The 17,572-nt window shown below is 45.6% G+C and overlaps 1 protein-coding gene across 1 annotated transcript in view; it reads left to right on the top strand.

Annotated features, from left to right (window-relative positions):
• The window catches only part of ADGRG7 (adhesion G protein-coupled receptor G7), an 88,765-nt gene that overhangs the window by 46,414 nt on the left and 24,779 nt on the right, over positions 1 to 17,572 (top strand). Inside the window, exons 9-10 of the mRNA XM_070403512.1 lie at positions 9,893 to 10,056; positions 10,380 to 10,535. Of these exons, the coding sequence (XP_070259613.1) occupies positions 9,893 to 10,056; positions 10,380 to 10,535 (320 nt within the window). The remainder of the gene's footprint in view (positions 1 to 9,892; positions 10,057 to 10,379; positions 10,536 to 17,572) is intronic.

The following is a 17,572-nucleotide window of genomic DNA, read 5'->3' as shown; positions in this document are numbered from 1 at the left end:
AAAAAAATTTGGATAGTGAAGGAAGATAAGGGAAAGGTGTATAAGGATTTAGAGTAGGGGATTGGATATAGGATATATAAGTAGGGTGAAATTTTGACAGGGGGCAAAAAGAATAGGGAAAATCTAAAGCTGGAGTAGGGTAAGAGAAACAGGACAACAAAAGGGAAAAAGTGGGGAAGAGGGTTTTAGCACAGAGGCAAAATTGAGGTAGAGAAAAATGTTGCTAAAGGAACGGTGAAAATAGAATGGAGAACATTAGTCCCAAAATAAAATAAAGACAAAATAAAATGACACTTTAAAAAATGATAAAATGGTAGCAGTAATAATACTAGTTAAAAATAAAAATGTAGTAATTGAAAGGGTAAAATCAGGTGATGGGGAAAAAAAAGAAAAAAATGGTTTCTTAGTTAAAAGGTGAAAAAATAATTTAAAAAAATAATAATAAAAATGTGCAGTAATGAAGGTGCTTCAGATCTTCTACTCTTCTTTTTGGCATGCCCAGAATTCAGGAGAATGTTGAATTTCCCTCTGATACACTGTTCCTCCGTGTTGTAAGCCACAGTCCTGATTTTAAGGCAGGCCATATTGGTTCCCCATACTGCCTTTATCTTTATTTACAGAAGAGTCAGTTTGTGGCTCTGCCTCTGGGTGGCAGTGTGTCTGGATTGACCTCCGAGGCTATAGGTCCTCTCTGGCCAGGAGTTCTCTATTGTACCTGACCCAGTCGCCACTCTCAGCTCTGTTTCCCAGGCTCCCCCAAAACAATCTTCCCCTACAGGCTCTGCTAGCGACCCCAACTGGGTAATCCCATTCACTGGGTTCAACAATCAAACTCACAGATTTAAGAGGAAGTGTGCAAACACGAGCCTGGGAAGCTGTGCAAACTCGCAGGGCTCCACCTTCCAGATCTGCACGGAGTCTCTGGGTGTGCTCTGGCCCCTGGCACCAAGTAGCCGGCTGGCTGGCAAAATCTGAGGCTGCCCCTTTGCATCCAGTCCAACTATGGGCTTATTTATAGTGTTCCCTTCTGACAGCAGCCCTGTGGGAGCCCTTCCCCACTTGCGGGTCACGCTGGCCTCAACGGGCACGGACTTTGTGGGGCGCAGATTTCCCCCCTGTGCACGCGCACGTTCCTCGCTCCAACCTGAATTGCAAACTGCACCTTTGGGGGAAGTCTAACCTTTCTGTGGGGGGGGAGCAGGTCTCCTCTGAGTTCATGTAGTCGCGCTGCTTGAGAGCCGTTGCCTCTGGGTTAGTAGCCGATCTCTGGATGCGGATAACAGCCACTCAAGATGGCGTGGTCTCACGGCTGAGCCGGCGCCCTGGGGGAGGTTTCAGCCTCAATCTCTAACCATCCCCATTTTCTAGGAGTTCTCTGTCTTTCCTGGCTGCAGACTGTCTCTCAGCTGAATCTCCTCTGCTTATTCGGGCTGTATGTTACCCGTTTCAGCTGCTCGCCCTTATCTGCTCCGGGACAAAGCACCGACACGTCCGTCTAAACCTCGCCATTTTTCCTCCCAAGTCTAAAAAAGTTTGACTGATTCTTTTACAATAATAATAAGCAAGCCACACACACACATTTACACTTATTTTCTCCCTAAAAAAAAAAAAAAAGAAAGAAAAGAAAAGAAAAAGAAAAAAGAAACACAATGCTAGAATGAACTTATTTTGAAAAGACTAAGTTTATATTTCTCATTGGTTATATAATTCTAATTGGTTAATAAATGTTTTTGGTCACAAAAGTTGCAAATATCTTCCCTCCAGTCTGTAGTTATCTTTTGCTTGTTTTTTTTTTTTTTAAAGTTTATATTGTGTTTATTTATAAAATCTAATTTCACAGTTATTAACAGAGTTAATATGTTAAAGTGAATTAAGTATGAGAATAAAATTTTTTTTCTCTTGCTTGTTTTTAACATCTTCTGTCATACCCAAATTTTAACTTGCACTGTATCAATCTTTTCCTCTATAATTGGCACTTTTTAAGAGAAATCCTTCCTTGTGCTAAAGTCACAATGATAGTCTCCTATATTTTCTTCTGGGTTTTTTAGTGTTTACATTTAGGTCTCAGTACACCCAGAATTTATGTTGTGTTTGGTGGAAGATAGGGTCTAATTTTTTCTTCCATATAAACTATTAATATAGTTGAGTGGGTTAAAAAAACACAGTCTTAAAAAAAAACCACTCAGAATGGACTGAAAGGGGTGTATTTTTTATATTGATTTTTAAAATGCTTCCAAATTTATCTATATTTTAATTATTTGTTCCTTTAAAAACACATCACTCAAATGTATGGGCAAAAATTATTGGAAATACTTTTGTAAGGAGAGAAATTAGGGCAACTATCCCAGAAATTGAAGATCAAGTAGACAAAATATACCTAATAAACTTGACCTTTATATACACTTATGTGTGTGTAATTTTGTTTGTAGACAGAAGATGCATAGTAAAAATTCTTTTCAAATATCAATGGAGTGCTTTAAAAACCACCCCTTTATTAGGCCACTTTGAAAAGTTATATATATTATAAAATAAAAGTCACAAGGATATATATAGTTACTGGTCATTTAATAAAAGTATGTATGTACCACAAAAGAATAGCCAAAATTTATCCAATTAGAAATTTTAAAGCACCATTATTAGAAAGGAAATTAAAGTGCAAATGACAAATTACTTGAAAATTAATGGCAATGAGAACATCATAGATCAAAACCTGTGGGATGTGGATGAAGATGAATTTAAAGGAAAATATATATGCTTAATAAATTTATTAGAAAATAAAAGAATGTGTTAAAAATAAACAAAGCATTCAGCAAAGAGGCATAAAATAAAATAAATGTCAAGAGAGCTATAAGGAAGGGATTAATAAGTACAGGGGTAGAACTTAATAAAAATAAAAATTAACAAATGCTAGACTTAATCAACAAAATGAAAAATTGTTGAAAAGACGAATGAAATACATAAGTTTCTAACAAATTTGATGAAGAAAAGAAAGGAGAGAATATAAATAAAGAAACATGAAGGAGGTATATCTAGAGATATGGAGATTGTTTAAAATTATAAGATAGTGGTAAATACAATTTATTCTAATGAATCTGAATATTTAGATGAGATAATGATTTTCTAATAAATGACCAAGATACTTTAGGAATGAGGAGAGGAGTGAACAGGGCCTAATATATATATATATATATATATATATATATATATATATATATATATATATATATTGGTTGATGAGAGAGAGAGAGAGAGGAGAGAGAGAAAGATTTGTTGTTCCACTTATTTATGCATTCATTGGTTGATTCTTATATGTGCCCTGACAAGGGATCAAACCCACAACCTTTGTGTATTAGGATGAGGCGCTAATCAACTGAACTTCCCAGCAGGGCCATCTTTTAATCAATATACTTCTATGGATTTGAACTTTATATCAAGCATGCCATTCTTTTATAAAAATAAGAGGAAGGCTTATTGCATTTTTAGGTTAACTTTCTCCTCTAGTGTCCAGAAGGAACAATTTCAATGTGCCATGAAAAAGTCCTAGAGTCCTGGCCTGGTGATTCAGTTGGTTGGAGCATTCTCCTGTAGACCAAAATGTTGCGGGTTCAATTTCCAGTTACCAGTCAGGCATATGGGAGGCAACCAATGGATGTTTCTCTCTCACATCAATGTTTCTTTATCTCTCTCTCCCCCATGCTCTCTCTCTAAAAATCAATAAAACATATCCTCAGGTGAGGATTAAAAAAAACACAGTGTCTTTATTTTTATGTTGAGGCTAGAGCAACCCCATTGCTCTAGCCTGTGGAGGGCATTTGATGGGCTGTCAGGATCTTGCCTGCTGATTTCTCAAGTTGCATGACTGAATGTATAGACTGACCTAACTGCCACTTTTTTAGTTTTCCATGTATCACTTGTAAAAGAGAGCACAGTTTAGGAAATTAATTTAGTTAAAAAGTATACTTACTGTTTGTGCTTCTATTATTTAAAATATGGCCAACAGCTGTATGAAGTGTTAGGAGATATTCCTTAGGTAGTTCTGTTTGACCACTGCCCTGGCCAGCCTCACTGTAAAACCCTTGGCTGTGGCCATGTTCTTCTAGGATTGCTAAGGAACAGTTAAGCACCTTTTCAAATGTCCTAAAGGTATGTGTCACAATTGTCTTCTAGCTCTGGGAAAGCTTGTAATTTTCATGAAATGGCAGAGACCAATAAATAGTTCAAGAAATGATGGGAGAACTATAAAGATTCCACCAAAACACTACTAGAATTGATAAATGAATTTAGCAAAGTAGCATGATACAATATAAATATCCAGAATTTTATTTTTTAATTTTTAAAAGATATGTTTTTATTGATTTCAGAGAAGAAGGGAGAGGGAGAGGGAGAAAAAGAGAGAAACATCAATGATGAGAGAGAATCACTGATTGGCTGTCTCCTGCACTCCCCTTCCTGCAACCCGGAATCAAACCCAGGACTCTTTAGTCTGTAGGCCGATGCTCTGTCCACTGAGCCAAACCAGCTAGGGCAGAAATTAGTTGCATTTTATACACCAATAATGAACTACCAGAAAGGGAAACTGGAAAAACAATCCCATTTACAATTGCTTCAAAGAGAATAAGATACTAGGAATACATGTAATCAGGATGTAAAAGACCTGTACTCAGAAAATTATAAGACAGAAGAAAGAAGTTGAAGAAGATGCAAATAAGTGGAAGCAGATACTGTGTTCATGGATAGGAAGAATTAACTTCATTAAAATGTCCATACCACCGAAAGCAATCTACAGATTCAATACAATTCCTATGAAAATACCAAAGACCTATTTCACATAATTAGAAGAAATATTCCAAAAATCCATATGGGACCACAAAAGACCCGAATAGCCACAGCAATCCTGAGAGAGAAAAACAAAGTTGGAGGAATCACACTACCTAGTATCAAACTATATCACAATGCATAATAATCAAAACAGCATGGTACTGGGCCCTAGCTGGTTTGGCTCAGTGGATAGAGCATCGGCCTGTGGATGGAAGTATCCCAGGTTTGATTCTGGTCAAGGGCACATGCCTGGGTTGCAGGCTTGATGCCCAGTAGTGAGTGTGCAGGAGGCAGCCGATCAGTGATTCTCTCTCATCATTGATGTTTCTATTTCTCTCTCCCTCTCCCTCTCCTTCCTCCCTTCCTCTCTGAAATAAATAAAAATATAAAAACAAACAACAAAAGAAACACAACATGGTATTGGCATAAAAACAGACACATAAATCAATGAAACAGAGTAGAGAGTCCAGAAATAAACCCAGGTCTTTATAGTCAACTAGAGGCCTGGTGCACAAAATTCGTGCACTCGGGGGGGGGGGGGGGGGGGCGGGGGTTGGTCCCTCAGCCCGGCCTGCACCCTCTCGCAGTCTGGGAGCCCTCGGGGGATGTCTGACTGATGGCTTAGGCCTGCTCCCAGGGAGAATGGGCCTAAGCTGGCAGTCGGACATCCTGAGCACTGCCATGAAGGTGGGAGAGGCTCTCGCCATTGCTGCTGTGCTCACCAGCCATAAGCCCAGCTCAGGGCTTCTGGCTGAGCTGCGCTCCCCCTGTGGGAGCACACTGACCACCAGGCGGCAGCTCCTGCATTGAGCATCTGAACCCTGATGGTCAGTGTGCATTATAGCAACTGGTAGTTCCGCTGTTCGGTCAATTTGCATATTAGCCTTTTATTATATAGGATTACTATTTGACAAAGGAGTCAAAAACACAAAATGGCCTAAAGATAGTCTATTCAATAAATGGTGCTGGGAAAATTAAACAGATAACATGCAAAAAATGTAACTAGACCACTTTCTTACAACATACACAAGAATAAACTCCAAGTAGATTAAAGACTTAAATGTTAGGTTAGAAAACATAAAAATCCTAGAAAACATAGGCAGTAAAATATTGGACATTTCTTTATATTTCTTTATTTTTTTATTGATTTCACAAAGAGCAAGGGAGAGGGAGAGAGAGATAGAAACATCAATGATTGGCTGCCTTCTGCACACCCACACTGGGGATCTTGCCCACAACTTGGGCATGTGCCCTGACTGGGAAACAAACAGTGACCTCCTGGTTCATAGGTCAACCCTCAACCACTGAGCCATGCCAGCTGGGCATTGGGTATATCTTGTAGCAATATTTTTTTTCTGATATATGTCCTCTGGCAGGGGAAACAAACAAACAAAATAAACAAATGGAACTACATCAACCTAAAAATCTTTTGTACAGCAAAGGAAACCATCAACAAAATGAAAAGATAACCCACTGAATGGGAGAACAGATTTCCCAATACACCTGATAAGGGCTTAAAATTCAAAACTTATAAAGAACTTATAAAACTCAACACCAAAAAGCAAGCAATCCAATTTAAAAATGGGCAAAGGTCCTAAACAGACACTTTTCCAAAGAAGATATACTGATGGCCAATAGGCATATGAAAAGATGCTCAACATCACTAATAAGAAAATGCACATTAAAACCACAATGAGATATTACCTTACACCTGTGAGAATGGCTATCATCAATAAATCAACAAACAACAAGTGTTAAGAAAGATGTAGAGAAAAGGGGATCCATGTACACTGCTGGTGGGAATACAGATTGGTGCAGCCACTGTGGAAAGCAGTATGGAGTTGCCTCAAAAAAATAAAAATGGAACTGCCTTATAACCCAGCAATTTCACTTCTGGGAATATATTTGAAGAAACTCAAAACACTAATTGGACAGAATATATGCACCCCTATGCTCATTGCAGCATTATTTACAATAGCCAAGATTTGGAAGTGGCCCAAGTGTCCATCAGTAGATGAGTGGCTAAAAAAGTTGTGCTACATTTACACAATAGAATACTGCCCAGTTGTAAAGAAGAAGAAGAAGAAGAAGAAGAAGAAGAAGAAGAAGAAGAAGAAGAAGAAGAAGAAGAAAGAGAAAGAGAAAGAGAAGGAGAAGGAGAAGGAGGAGAAGGAGGAGAAGGAGGAGGAGGAGGAGGAGGAGGAGGAGGAGGAGGAGGAGGAGGAGAAGGATAAGGAGAAGAAGAAGAAGAAGAAGAAGAAGAAGAAGAAGAAGAAGAAGAAGAAGAAGAGGAAGAAGAAGAAGAAGAAGAAGAAAAGATCTCTTACCCATTGTGACAGCATGGATGTACCTGGAGAGCATTATGCTAAGTGAAATAAGCCAGTCAGAGCAAGACAATTACCATATGATTTCACTCATATATTGAATCTAGTGAACAGAATGAACTTAGAAGCAAAATAGAGACAGACTTATAGATAGATAGCAGGCTGACAGCTGTTGGGGAAGTGGGGGACTGGTTAAGAGGGGGAGGGATTGAGAAAAAAAGAAAATAAAAGAGAAAGAACTCATTGATGCGGACAGCAATCTGGTGATTGTGGGGGGGGGGGCAGAGTTAGGGGGTGGAGGTTGAAGAAGGTATAGGGGGGATAAATGGTGATGGGTAAAAAACATGAAAGAAAAAGATCAGTGTTTGCAAATTATACGATCATTTAAAAAAAGAAAAAAAGAGATGATGGAAAGAACCTGGCTCCATTGAAAGAGTCCCTGATATGAACAATTTGAACTCCTGGCTCTGTGACTTAATAGACTGGTCCCTGCTCAGTCCCTTTGAACAGGAGGCAGACCTCACAGAACACTTCTCTAGGCACAGCTGTCCTGATATTCACCCTGTGCTCTTTCCTGTCCCATATCTTATCAGTGTGGGAAGCAAATAGGCTTGACCTACCTGCAATCATGTTGACTCTGACTTGCTGTTTAGAAAGCAAGATGTTTACTTTATTACTTTATAAATGAGATCTTTGCAATACCTCTTTGAGGTGCATTAGGCAGGAATTATTGTTCCCATTTAGAAGGTAAGAAATCTGAACCTCAGGAAAAATATTTAATATGGGCGGAATGGCCAACCAAAGATTATATATGTTAACTAGAGGCCTGGTGCACAACATTCATGCACTGGAGGGGTGTCCCTCAGCCTGGCCTGTGCCCTCTCACAGTCTGGGACCCTGAGGTATCCTTAGGGCTGCCACAGAGGTGGGAGAGGCTTGCGCCACCACCATTACAATCACCAGCTACCAGCTGTGAGCCCAGCTCCTGGCTGAGCGGAGCTCCCCTTGTGGCAGCTCACTGACCACGAGGGGGCAGCTCCTGCATTGAGTGTCTGCTCCCTGGTGGTCAGTGTGCATCATAGTGACTGATCGTTCTGCTGTTTGGACAATTTGCATATTAGGGTTTTATTATATAGGACTAGAGGCCTGGTGCACAACATTCGTGCACTGGAGGGGGGTCCCTCAACCTGGCCTGTGTCCTCTTGCAGTCTGGGACCTCTCGGGAGATAGCAACCTGCTGGCTTAGGCCTGCTCCCAGGTGGCAGAGGGCAGGCCCAATCCCTAGGTGCAGCCCCTGGTCGGGCTCAGAGCAGGGCTGATTGGGGAGTTGGGGCATCGCCCCTTGTCATGCACAGAGCAGGGCGGATCGGGAGGCTGCGATGCCACCCCTAGTCATGCTCAGGGTAGGGCTGACTGGGGGGTTGGGGCACCGCCCCCTGTCACACTCAAGGCAGGGTTGATGGGGAGGTTGCGGTGCCACCCCCTGTCATGCACAGAGCAGGGCCCATCAGAGGGTTGAGGAGCTCCCCCCTGTCACTCACAGAGTAGGGCCGATAGGGGAGTTGGGGCACCGCCCCCTGTCACACACAGAGCAGGGCCGATCAAGGGGTTGCGGTGCCACCACTGTCACACTCAGGGCAGGGCTGATGGGGAGGTTATGGCTCTACCCCATCACACACAGAGCAGGGCCCATGGGGGTGGGGGAGTTGGGGCGCCGCACCCTGTCACACACAGAGCCGGGCTGATCAGGGGGTTGGGGTGCCTTCCCCTGTCACGAACAGAGCAGGGCAGATAGGGAGGTTCTAGCCCCACCCCCTGTCACACACAGAGCTGCAGGGCAATCAGGGGGTTTGGGCGCTTTCCCCCTGTCACGCTGATCCCGGTGCCAGGAGGCCTCTCGGCTCCGCTGATTCTGGTGCTGGGAGGCATATTACCCTTTTACTATATAGGATAGAGGCCTGGTGCACGGGTGGGGGCCAGCTGGTTTGCCCTGAAGGGTGTCCTGGATCAGGGTGGGGGGTCCCCACTGGGGTGCCTGGCCAGCCTGGATGAGGGGATGATGGCTGTTTGCATCTGGTCACACCCCCTTCAGGGTGGGGGTCCCTACTGGGGTGCCTGGCCAGTCTGGGTGAGGCGATGAGGGCCGTTTTCAGGCTGGCGGGTGACTGAAGCTCCCAACCACTCCTTTTTTTCTTTTTTTTTTTTATTCTGGGCCAGCTTTAGCTCTGGCTCCAGCTCTGAGGCCTCTGCTGCTGAGAGCAGGTATCTGGTTTGTTTGGGTTCTATAATCAAAACACTGTTTCAACTCCAGCTCTGAGATCCTGGCTGGCTGAAAAGCAGGTTTCTGGGGTTTTGTTTAGCTTCTATATTTGTAACAATGTTTCAAACTGCCAGCTCAGAGGCCGGCAAGGCAGGCGGGGAACGTTGGAGTCCTCCGTCACTGAAGCAAGCAAGCCTCATGTTTGCTTCAAGCTGCCTGGCTGCCGGCCGCCATCTTGGCTGGCAGTTAATTTGCATATCACCCTGACTAGCCAATGGGAAGGGTAGAGGATGTACGGCTAATTACCATGTTTCTCTTTTATTAGATAGGATTACATACTTCAATTAAGTAGAGGTTCAGTCAGCAAACCATTTTTACTGTGCTTTAATCAATGTTAAACAGCTGTGCAGTTCACCAATGACATGGGACTTTGTTTCTTGTTTACTCTGTAGTTCATTTATTGATTTTTATCTCTTTTTTTCCTTCACAGGTAATGCCATGTCATATGGCTTTATAGTGTATCAAAACAGAAAGTTTTTCCAATCAAAAACTTTTGAAAGTCAATTAGATATTAATAAAAGAGTTATCTCAAGCAAAACTAATAACACTGGGAACAATCAGAGTGTTTCTGTTAAAATGGCCCTTCGTCGACAGGTGAGTGTTCCCATTAACAAATTAATAATTTAGCCAACTCTTATTACAAAAGCAGGGATAGTTTGGGCAATAGAAATTTACAGAAAAACTCTTTGAGAGTCTTTTTTTTAAAGTATTCACTTAAACCTTCCATATTTTTTTGTCAGACTAACTAAATGCAAAATTGACTAATCTGAATTTTTTAACTTTTCCCCCTTAATCTATAATGAAGATGTTATGCTTAGTACATATCTGATTTCTCATATGATTATCTTATTCTTTTTTATTTTTTCTACCAAGTTAAGCATTTAAAAATCAGTTGCAATTGTCTTATCAATTCACAGTACGAAAAAAATGGATTCAAGTTCAATTCCTTTGCCTGTGTCTATTGGAATTTTAAAAAGCAGGATTGGGACACAGACGGCTGTTTCAAAGATGGAGAAAGGGATGGGTTGCTGCACTGCCGCTGTAACCACACTACGAATTTTGCTGTGTTAATGGTAAGGATGTACAGCGTAATCTCTTTCCAGACAGGAATTTTGCTTACACACAATTCTGGTATGTGCTAATTGAAGTTAACTTTGGAGTTTGGTTTACTCAAATCAGATTAAATGGGAAAAAGGGAATGGGATGATAAGACTAAAAAGGGAAAGGCAAGTAGAATAGATTCAATTTGTCCCTTAGTTCCTGTACATATTTCTTAAATCTTTTAACTCCAAAGCTACCTTGTATAAATAGCTGATAACATTTAACTTCAGTGTGCAGCTTTATTTCACCTCTGGAAGTTCTTGGGCTGACCCTTTTAAGAAGAGGGGCTTCTGTTTGTTTCATTTCCAGAAAACTATTATTTTGGTGACACCAAAAATGTTAATGTATATTCTTGATGCAATGTGTGTCCTACCCGTAATTAAGGTATTACTAATGCTGTGAATCTCCCAAAGAGAAGCTGAAGTTTTCTTTCCCTAGTAACCATGATGTATTTGGGAAGCCAGTGGAGATCAGAATTCACTGGAATAGCAGAGACTATCGAATTAGAAAACATTGCTCTTTCAATGTTTTTGAGATAACTATAGTTTTCTTATTTTAATTATAAAATCTTAGTTGATTTTGATTGTTTTCTAACTGGTATTACACAAAGATCTTCTTTCTCAATCAGAACATAATAAAGATAAAATTTTAACTTTTTTGGTAGCTGAGACTGCTATACATAGTAAATGATACAGAGTGCATTGCCATAGTTCTTTTTTCTTTTCTTTCTTTTTTTTTTTTTTTGAGGTTAGGCTTTCAACTATTTCTTCTAATATCTGCATCTGCCTCAATGACTACCTACTCATATTTACAATTAGTTTTGGGTTGCAGCATTTAAAAAAAGGCGAATTAGAATTGTATGTAGTGTGTGGGAGCTGAGTGAATAGATTATTTCTATGATTTGAAGATCTATGTAGTCTGATTCTTTGCCATCATAAAATTTTGTTTATTATTATTTAAAGTGAAGTTCATTTTTGTTTTTACTTCTACAAAAGAAACACATATTCACTGCATAAAGTATGAAAGCTTATCTACTGCACAGAAATACACTGATATGGGAAATCTTTATGAGATTTTAAATAGTAATTCAAGAATAATTCTATTATGTTAATAAACCCCTATATATTTGTGCAAAAGATATAGTAATATTTATAAGCACATCAAAAAAGGTCACTTTTGGAGAAGAGACAGGATTTCAAGAGGTAGGTTATGATATGGGGTAGTTAACAGTAAAGAGAAACATGTTTTTAAAATTATGTTTCTGCTAGAGGCCCAGTGCATGAAATTCATGCACGGGAAAGTGGGGGGGGGGGGGGGGGGAGGGACCCTCAGCCTAGCCTGCACCCTTTCCAATCCGGGACCTCTTGGGGGATGTCCGACTGCCGGTTTAGGCGCAATCCTGGGGATTGGGCTTAAACCGGCAGTCGGACATACCTCTCACAATCTGGGACTGCTGGCTCCTAACCGCTTGCCTGCCTGCCTGCCTGCCTACATGATCGCCCCTAACTGCCTCCCCCAACCAGCCTGATCACCCCTAACCACCACTGCCTGCCGACTGATCGCTCCCAACTGTGTCCCCATGCCAGCCTGGCCATCCCCAACTGCCCCCCCTGCTGACCTGATTGCCCCCCCCCCCCCACTGGCTGGGCTGCCCCTAATTGACCCCCTCGCTGACCTGGTCACTCCACACAGCCTGCTCGTCAGTCCTTTGGTTGTCCCTCGCTAACCCCCCTGCCAGCCTGGTTGCCCCACACAGCCTGCTGTTCAGTCATTCAGTCATCCCTTGCTAACCCCCCTTCTGGCCTGGTCACTCCACGCAGCCTGCTGTTAGGTCGTTCAGTTGTCCCTCGCTAACCCCCCTGCTGGCGTGGTTGCCCCATGCAGCCTGCTGGTCAGTCGTTTGGTTGTCCCTCGATAACCCCCCTGCCAGCCTGGTCGCCCCATGCAGCCTGCTGGTCAGTCGTTTGGTCGTCCCTCACTAACCCCCCTGCCAGCCTGGTCGCCCCATGCAGCCTGCTGGTCAGTCATTTGGTCATCCCTCACTAACCCCCCTGCCTGCCTGGTCGCCCATGCAGCCTGCTGGTCAGTCATTTGGTCATCCCTCACTAACCCCCCTGCCTGCCTGGTCGCCCATGCAGCCTGCTGGTCAGTCGTTTGGTCGTCCCTCACTAACCCCCCCTGCCTGCCTGGTCGCCCATGCAGCTGCTGTGTGGTTGTTACTGTTACTGTTCGGTCATTCTGTCTGGTCGTGATGGGCCTAGGCCAGTGGTCAGCAAACTGCGGCTTGCGAGCCACATGTGGCTCTTTGACCCCTTGAGTGTGGCTACGAAGTTTCAATCGCACTGTACGTGTGTGCCCGCACGTGGTATTTTGTGGAAGAGCCACACTCAAGGGGCCGCAGTTTGCCAACCACTGGCCTAGGCTATTATTAGTATGGATATGACTTTTATGTTTTATAAATAAGCATATATGGCTTTTTAAATTTTAACAATTAAAAATATTGGAAAGTATAGGAAATCAAAAATAATTATATATATCCTACCCTCTCAGTGACCACTATTATTACCTCTCTAGATTTCTAAGAATACTACTTACATGAAATGTACTTTTCATGGATATATACTAAAATACTGGAATAGAGATATCTACACTAATAAAAGATAAAGATGCTAATTGACCATACCTTTGCTATGCCCATCAGCCAATCAGAAGAATATGCAAATTAACCCAACAAAGATGGCCATTCAATTTGCATACTGCAGGCTGGGCAGGACAGTGCAATCCGCCACCCCGCCTCCATCCAGGCCTACCATGTGCGAACCGGGGTGGCGGGGCAGGTGGCAGCGCAATCCGCCGCCGGCCCAGCTGCCATCCCGGCCTGCCATCTGCGACCCAGCGCGGGATCCTGGGCTGCCATCTGCGACTTGGGGAGCCGGGCAGGCACCACAGGATCGGGCCTGCCATCTGCCACCTGGTGAACAGGCCTAAACCAGCAGGTGGTTATCTCCTGAGGGGTCCCAGACTGTGAGAGGGCACAGGTCAGGCTGAGGGATGGGATCCCCCGCCCCCTGCGCCAGTGCACAAATTTTTGTGCACCGGACCTCTAGATCTATATAATGAAAGCCCAGTGACCTCATGGCAGGATGACCAGAACAACCATGGCCCCTTGCCCCAGCAGGCCCCCCCACCCCAATTGGGGGCAGAGTCTGCTGTCAAACTGCCTGTGGCCCCTCACTCTGGCCAGCCAGGTCCCAATGGCCCCCATTGGAGTGGGCTGGCCTGCTCCCACCTGTGCGCTGGGCCTCTATCTTATATAATAATAGAGAAACATGGTAATTAGCCGTACATCCGCTACCCTTCCCATTGGCTAATCAGGGCGATATGCAAATTAACTGCCAGCCATGATGGAGGCTGGCAGCCAGGGAGCTTGAAGCGAACATGAGGCTTGCTTGCTTCAGTGACGGAGGAAGCCAACATTCCCCGCCTGCCTTGCCGACCTCTGAGCTTGCAGTTTAAGAAACAGTGTTACAAATATAGAAGCTAAACAAAACCTCAGAAACCTGCTTTCAGCCAGCCGGGCTTCAGCCAGCAGGATTGCAACATTGTTTCAATTATAGAACAAACACAGACCCCTGCTTTCAGCCAGCCAGGATCTCAGAGCTGGAGTGAGCAGGACCGCAACAGTATTACAATTATAGAACCCAAACAAACCAGATACCTGCTTTCAGCAGCTGAGGGCTCAGAGCTGGAGCCAAGCCTCAGAGCTAAAGCTGACCCAGAATAAAAAAAAAGAAAAAAAGGACAGGTTGGGAGCTTCAGTCACCTGCCAGCTTGAAAAGAGCCCTCAGCCCCTCACCCAGACTGGTCAGGGACCCCAGTGGGGACCCCCACCCTGAAGGGGGTGTGACCAGCTGCAAACAGCCATCATCCCCTCACCCAGGCTGGCCAGGCACCCCAGTGGGGACCCCGACCCTGAAGAGGGTGTGACCAGCTGCAAACAGCCATCATCCTCTCATCCAGGCTGGCCAAGCACCCCAGTGGGGACCCCTACCCTGATCCAGGACACCCTTGAGGGCAAACCAGCCGGTCCCCACCCATGCACCAGGCCTCTATCCTATAGAGTAAAAGGGTAATATGCCTCCCAGCACTGGGATCAGCATGACAGGGGGCAGCAACCAAACCCCCTGATTGCCCTGCGGCTCTGTGTGTGACAGTGGGCGGGGCCACAACCTCCCTATCCGCCCTGCTCTGTTCATGACAGGGGAAGGCGCCCCAACCCCCTGATCAGCCCTGCTCTGTGCCTGATAGGCGGGAGCTCCCAAACCCCCTGATAGCCCTGCGGCTCTGTGTGTGACAGGGTGCGGTGCCCCAACCCCCCCCCTCCCCCCCCCCCCATGGGCCCTGCTCTGTGTGTGACGGGGTAGAGCCATAACCTCCCCATCGGCCCTGCCTTGAGTGTGACAGTGGCGGCACCCCAACCCCCTGATCAGCCCTGCTCTGTGGGTGATAGAGGGCGGCACCACAATCCCCTGATGGGCCCTGCTCTGTGCGTGACAGGATGGAGCTCCCCAACCCCCTGATTGGCCCTGCTCTGTGCATGACAGGGTACGGAGCCCCAACTCCCCTGATGGGCCCTGCTCTGTGAGTGACAGGGGGGAACTCCTCAACCCCCTGATCAGCCCTGCTCTGTGCATGACAGGGTACGGAGCCCCAACCCCCTGATTGGCCCTGCTCTGTGCGTGACAAGGGGTGACACTGCAAACTCCCCATCGACCCTTCCTTGAGTGTGACAGGGGTCGGTGCCCCAACCCCCAATAGGCCCTACCCTGAGCGTGACTAGGGGTGGCATCACAACCTCCCGATCCGCCCTGCTCTGTGCATGACAAGGGGTGACGCCCCAACTCCCCAATTGGCCCTGCTCTGAGTCCTACCAGGGGCTGCATCTAGGGATTGGGCCTGCCCTCTGCCACCTGGGAGCAGGCCTAAGCCAGCAGGTCGTTATCTCCCGAGGGGTCCCAGACTGTGAGAGGGTACAGGCCAGGCTGGGGGACCCCCCCCCCCCCCCGAGTGCACAAATTTTTGTGCACTGGGCCTCTAGTTAATTAATAACAATGTACCTACCTATATAGTTTAAGTTTAAAAAATATGGCTCTCAAAATAAATTTCAATCATTGGACTGTTGATATTTGGCTCTGTTGACTAATGAGTTTGCCGACCACTGTAAGGCCCCTCGAGCCATTTCGAACCTCAGCCACCAGCGCTCCTCTCCTGCAGGTGGCATAGCCAGGGTTCAGAGAGGTTAGGGCACTCACCCTAAGCAGCACAGCAGGCCAGGGCCGCCACTCTCCAGAGCTGCAGCAGGGGATTCAGGATTTGGGCTTCGCTCAAAATCAGAAGGTGTGCGGGGACCTGAGAGGGAACGCCTCCAGGTCCTCCTCTCTCTATCTGGCCTCCTAGCCCTTGGTGACCCTGGTCCTGCGTACTCAGTCCATTGCCCACCACATCCTTCCAGCCCTTTCCCTGAGGCCAGTTCAGCCATGTCTACGCTAAATGGAACCAGAGCGCAGAGGAGAGCAAGCTCAGCCCAGGGGCCTTAGGGATCAGCCTGCCTGAAGCAGGATTTCTCAGCACACTCGCTCTGCCCTTAGGGCTGAGACCCTCCCTGAGCCTTCCTGGGTTCTCCGAGTCTGTCTGTCTCGCCCAGTGCATCTCTCTCCCTGTTCCTTGCTCTCTGATCCTGTTTACTCATTCCCCATGTCTCACTGGGCCTTTTGTCTTTGTCTCTCATCTGATCTCTGTCCATGGAGAACCCCTCTGCCGCCCCCCGCAAAGGAACACACACCAGCAGAATCCGCCCTTTCAATAAAAAACGACAAGTGGGAAACAGAGTGAATTAAAAGCATTAACTTAAAAACAATCCATGCGTCTGCAAATGCGTTCCCAATGGCAGCACTTTGGCTTCGGTGGGGGTGGCTGGGGCGGGGCATGTTGGCCACATGTTCTGGAGCCTCAGACACAAAGTGTAGGGAGCTCAGCGCCTCCCTATGGACCCCTCCCACTAGCCACCTGGGATGGCAGGGTCTGGGGAAAGGACTTAGTTTATACCAGCCGTGGGCAAACTACGACCTGCGGGCCAGATCCTGCCCGTTTGAAATGAATAAAACTAAAAAAAAAAAAAAAAAAGACTGTACCCTTTTATGTAATGATGTTTACTTTGAATTTATATTAGTTCACACAAACACTCCATCCATGCTTTTGTTCCGGCCCTCCGGTCCAGTTTAAGAACCCATTGTGGCCCTCGAGTCAAAAAGTTTGCCCACCCCTGGTCTATACTCACCCTCGCGGACCCCACCTGATTCCGTAGACCCTTTCCCCTGTTCTGGCATCTGCTGGTCCTTCTTATGCCCCCAGTACCTCCAAACCTTCCTATGCTGACCCCAATTCTCCTTCTGCACCAGCCCTCACCCGCCCACACACACAGATTTCACCCTCTCCCTCCCCCACCTCCTAGTCTTCTGCCCCATACTTTTTCCTGCCCTGCCCTCTCCTGCCCCACCTCCATTCAGCCCTCCTGCCCCAGACCACCCAGCAGCCCTGGCTCCAGGAGAAATGGTTAGAACAAAGCTTTCCTTGGCCAGAAGAGACTCTCCAGGGAGCTGCATGCAGAAAGGTGCTCCCAGTCCTGTACCTGCAATTGCTCTGTCCTGCCAGATGCCAATCAGAAATTGTGTCTCTGGAGACAGAGGGTAGCAGAAGTAGGCTGCTGTCCTTTGAAGCCCCTCATCAGGAGGAAACTCCCCCCCTCCAAAAAAATAAAAGTTCACCCTGCTGCCCCCCTTCTCACTTTCAGCAATCCTCCTTTGTCCCTTTCCCTGGAAGTGGGAGGATTGGAGCACATCTGTATATATACCTAAGCAACCAAATGACCAGTCGACCAATTGCTATGACGTGCACTGACCATCAGAGGGCAGATGCTCAATGCAGGAGCTGCCCCCTGGTGGTTAGTGCA

Source organism: Myotis yumanensis, unplaced genomic scaffold (genome assembly GCF_028538775.1).
Source record: "Myotis yumanensis isolate MYYU_CA2020_CCGP unplaced genomic scaffold, mMyoYum1.0.hap1 SCAF_2, whole genome shotgun sequence".
Lineage (NCBI taxonomy): Eukaryota > Metazoa > Chordata > Mammalia > Chiroptera > Vespertilionidae > Myotis > Myotis yumanensis.
Note: the sequence above shows the minus strand (reverse complement) of the source record. Positions and strands in the feature narration are given on the sequence as shown.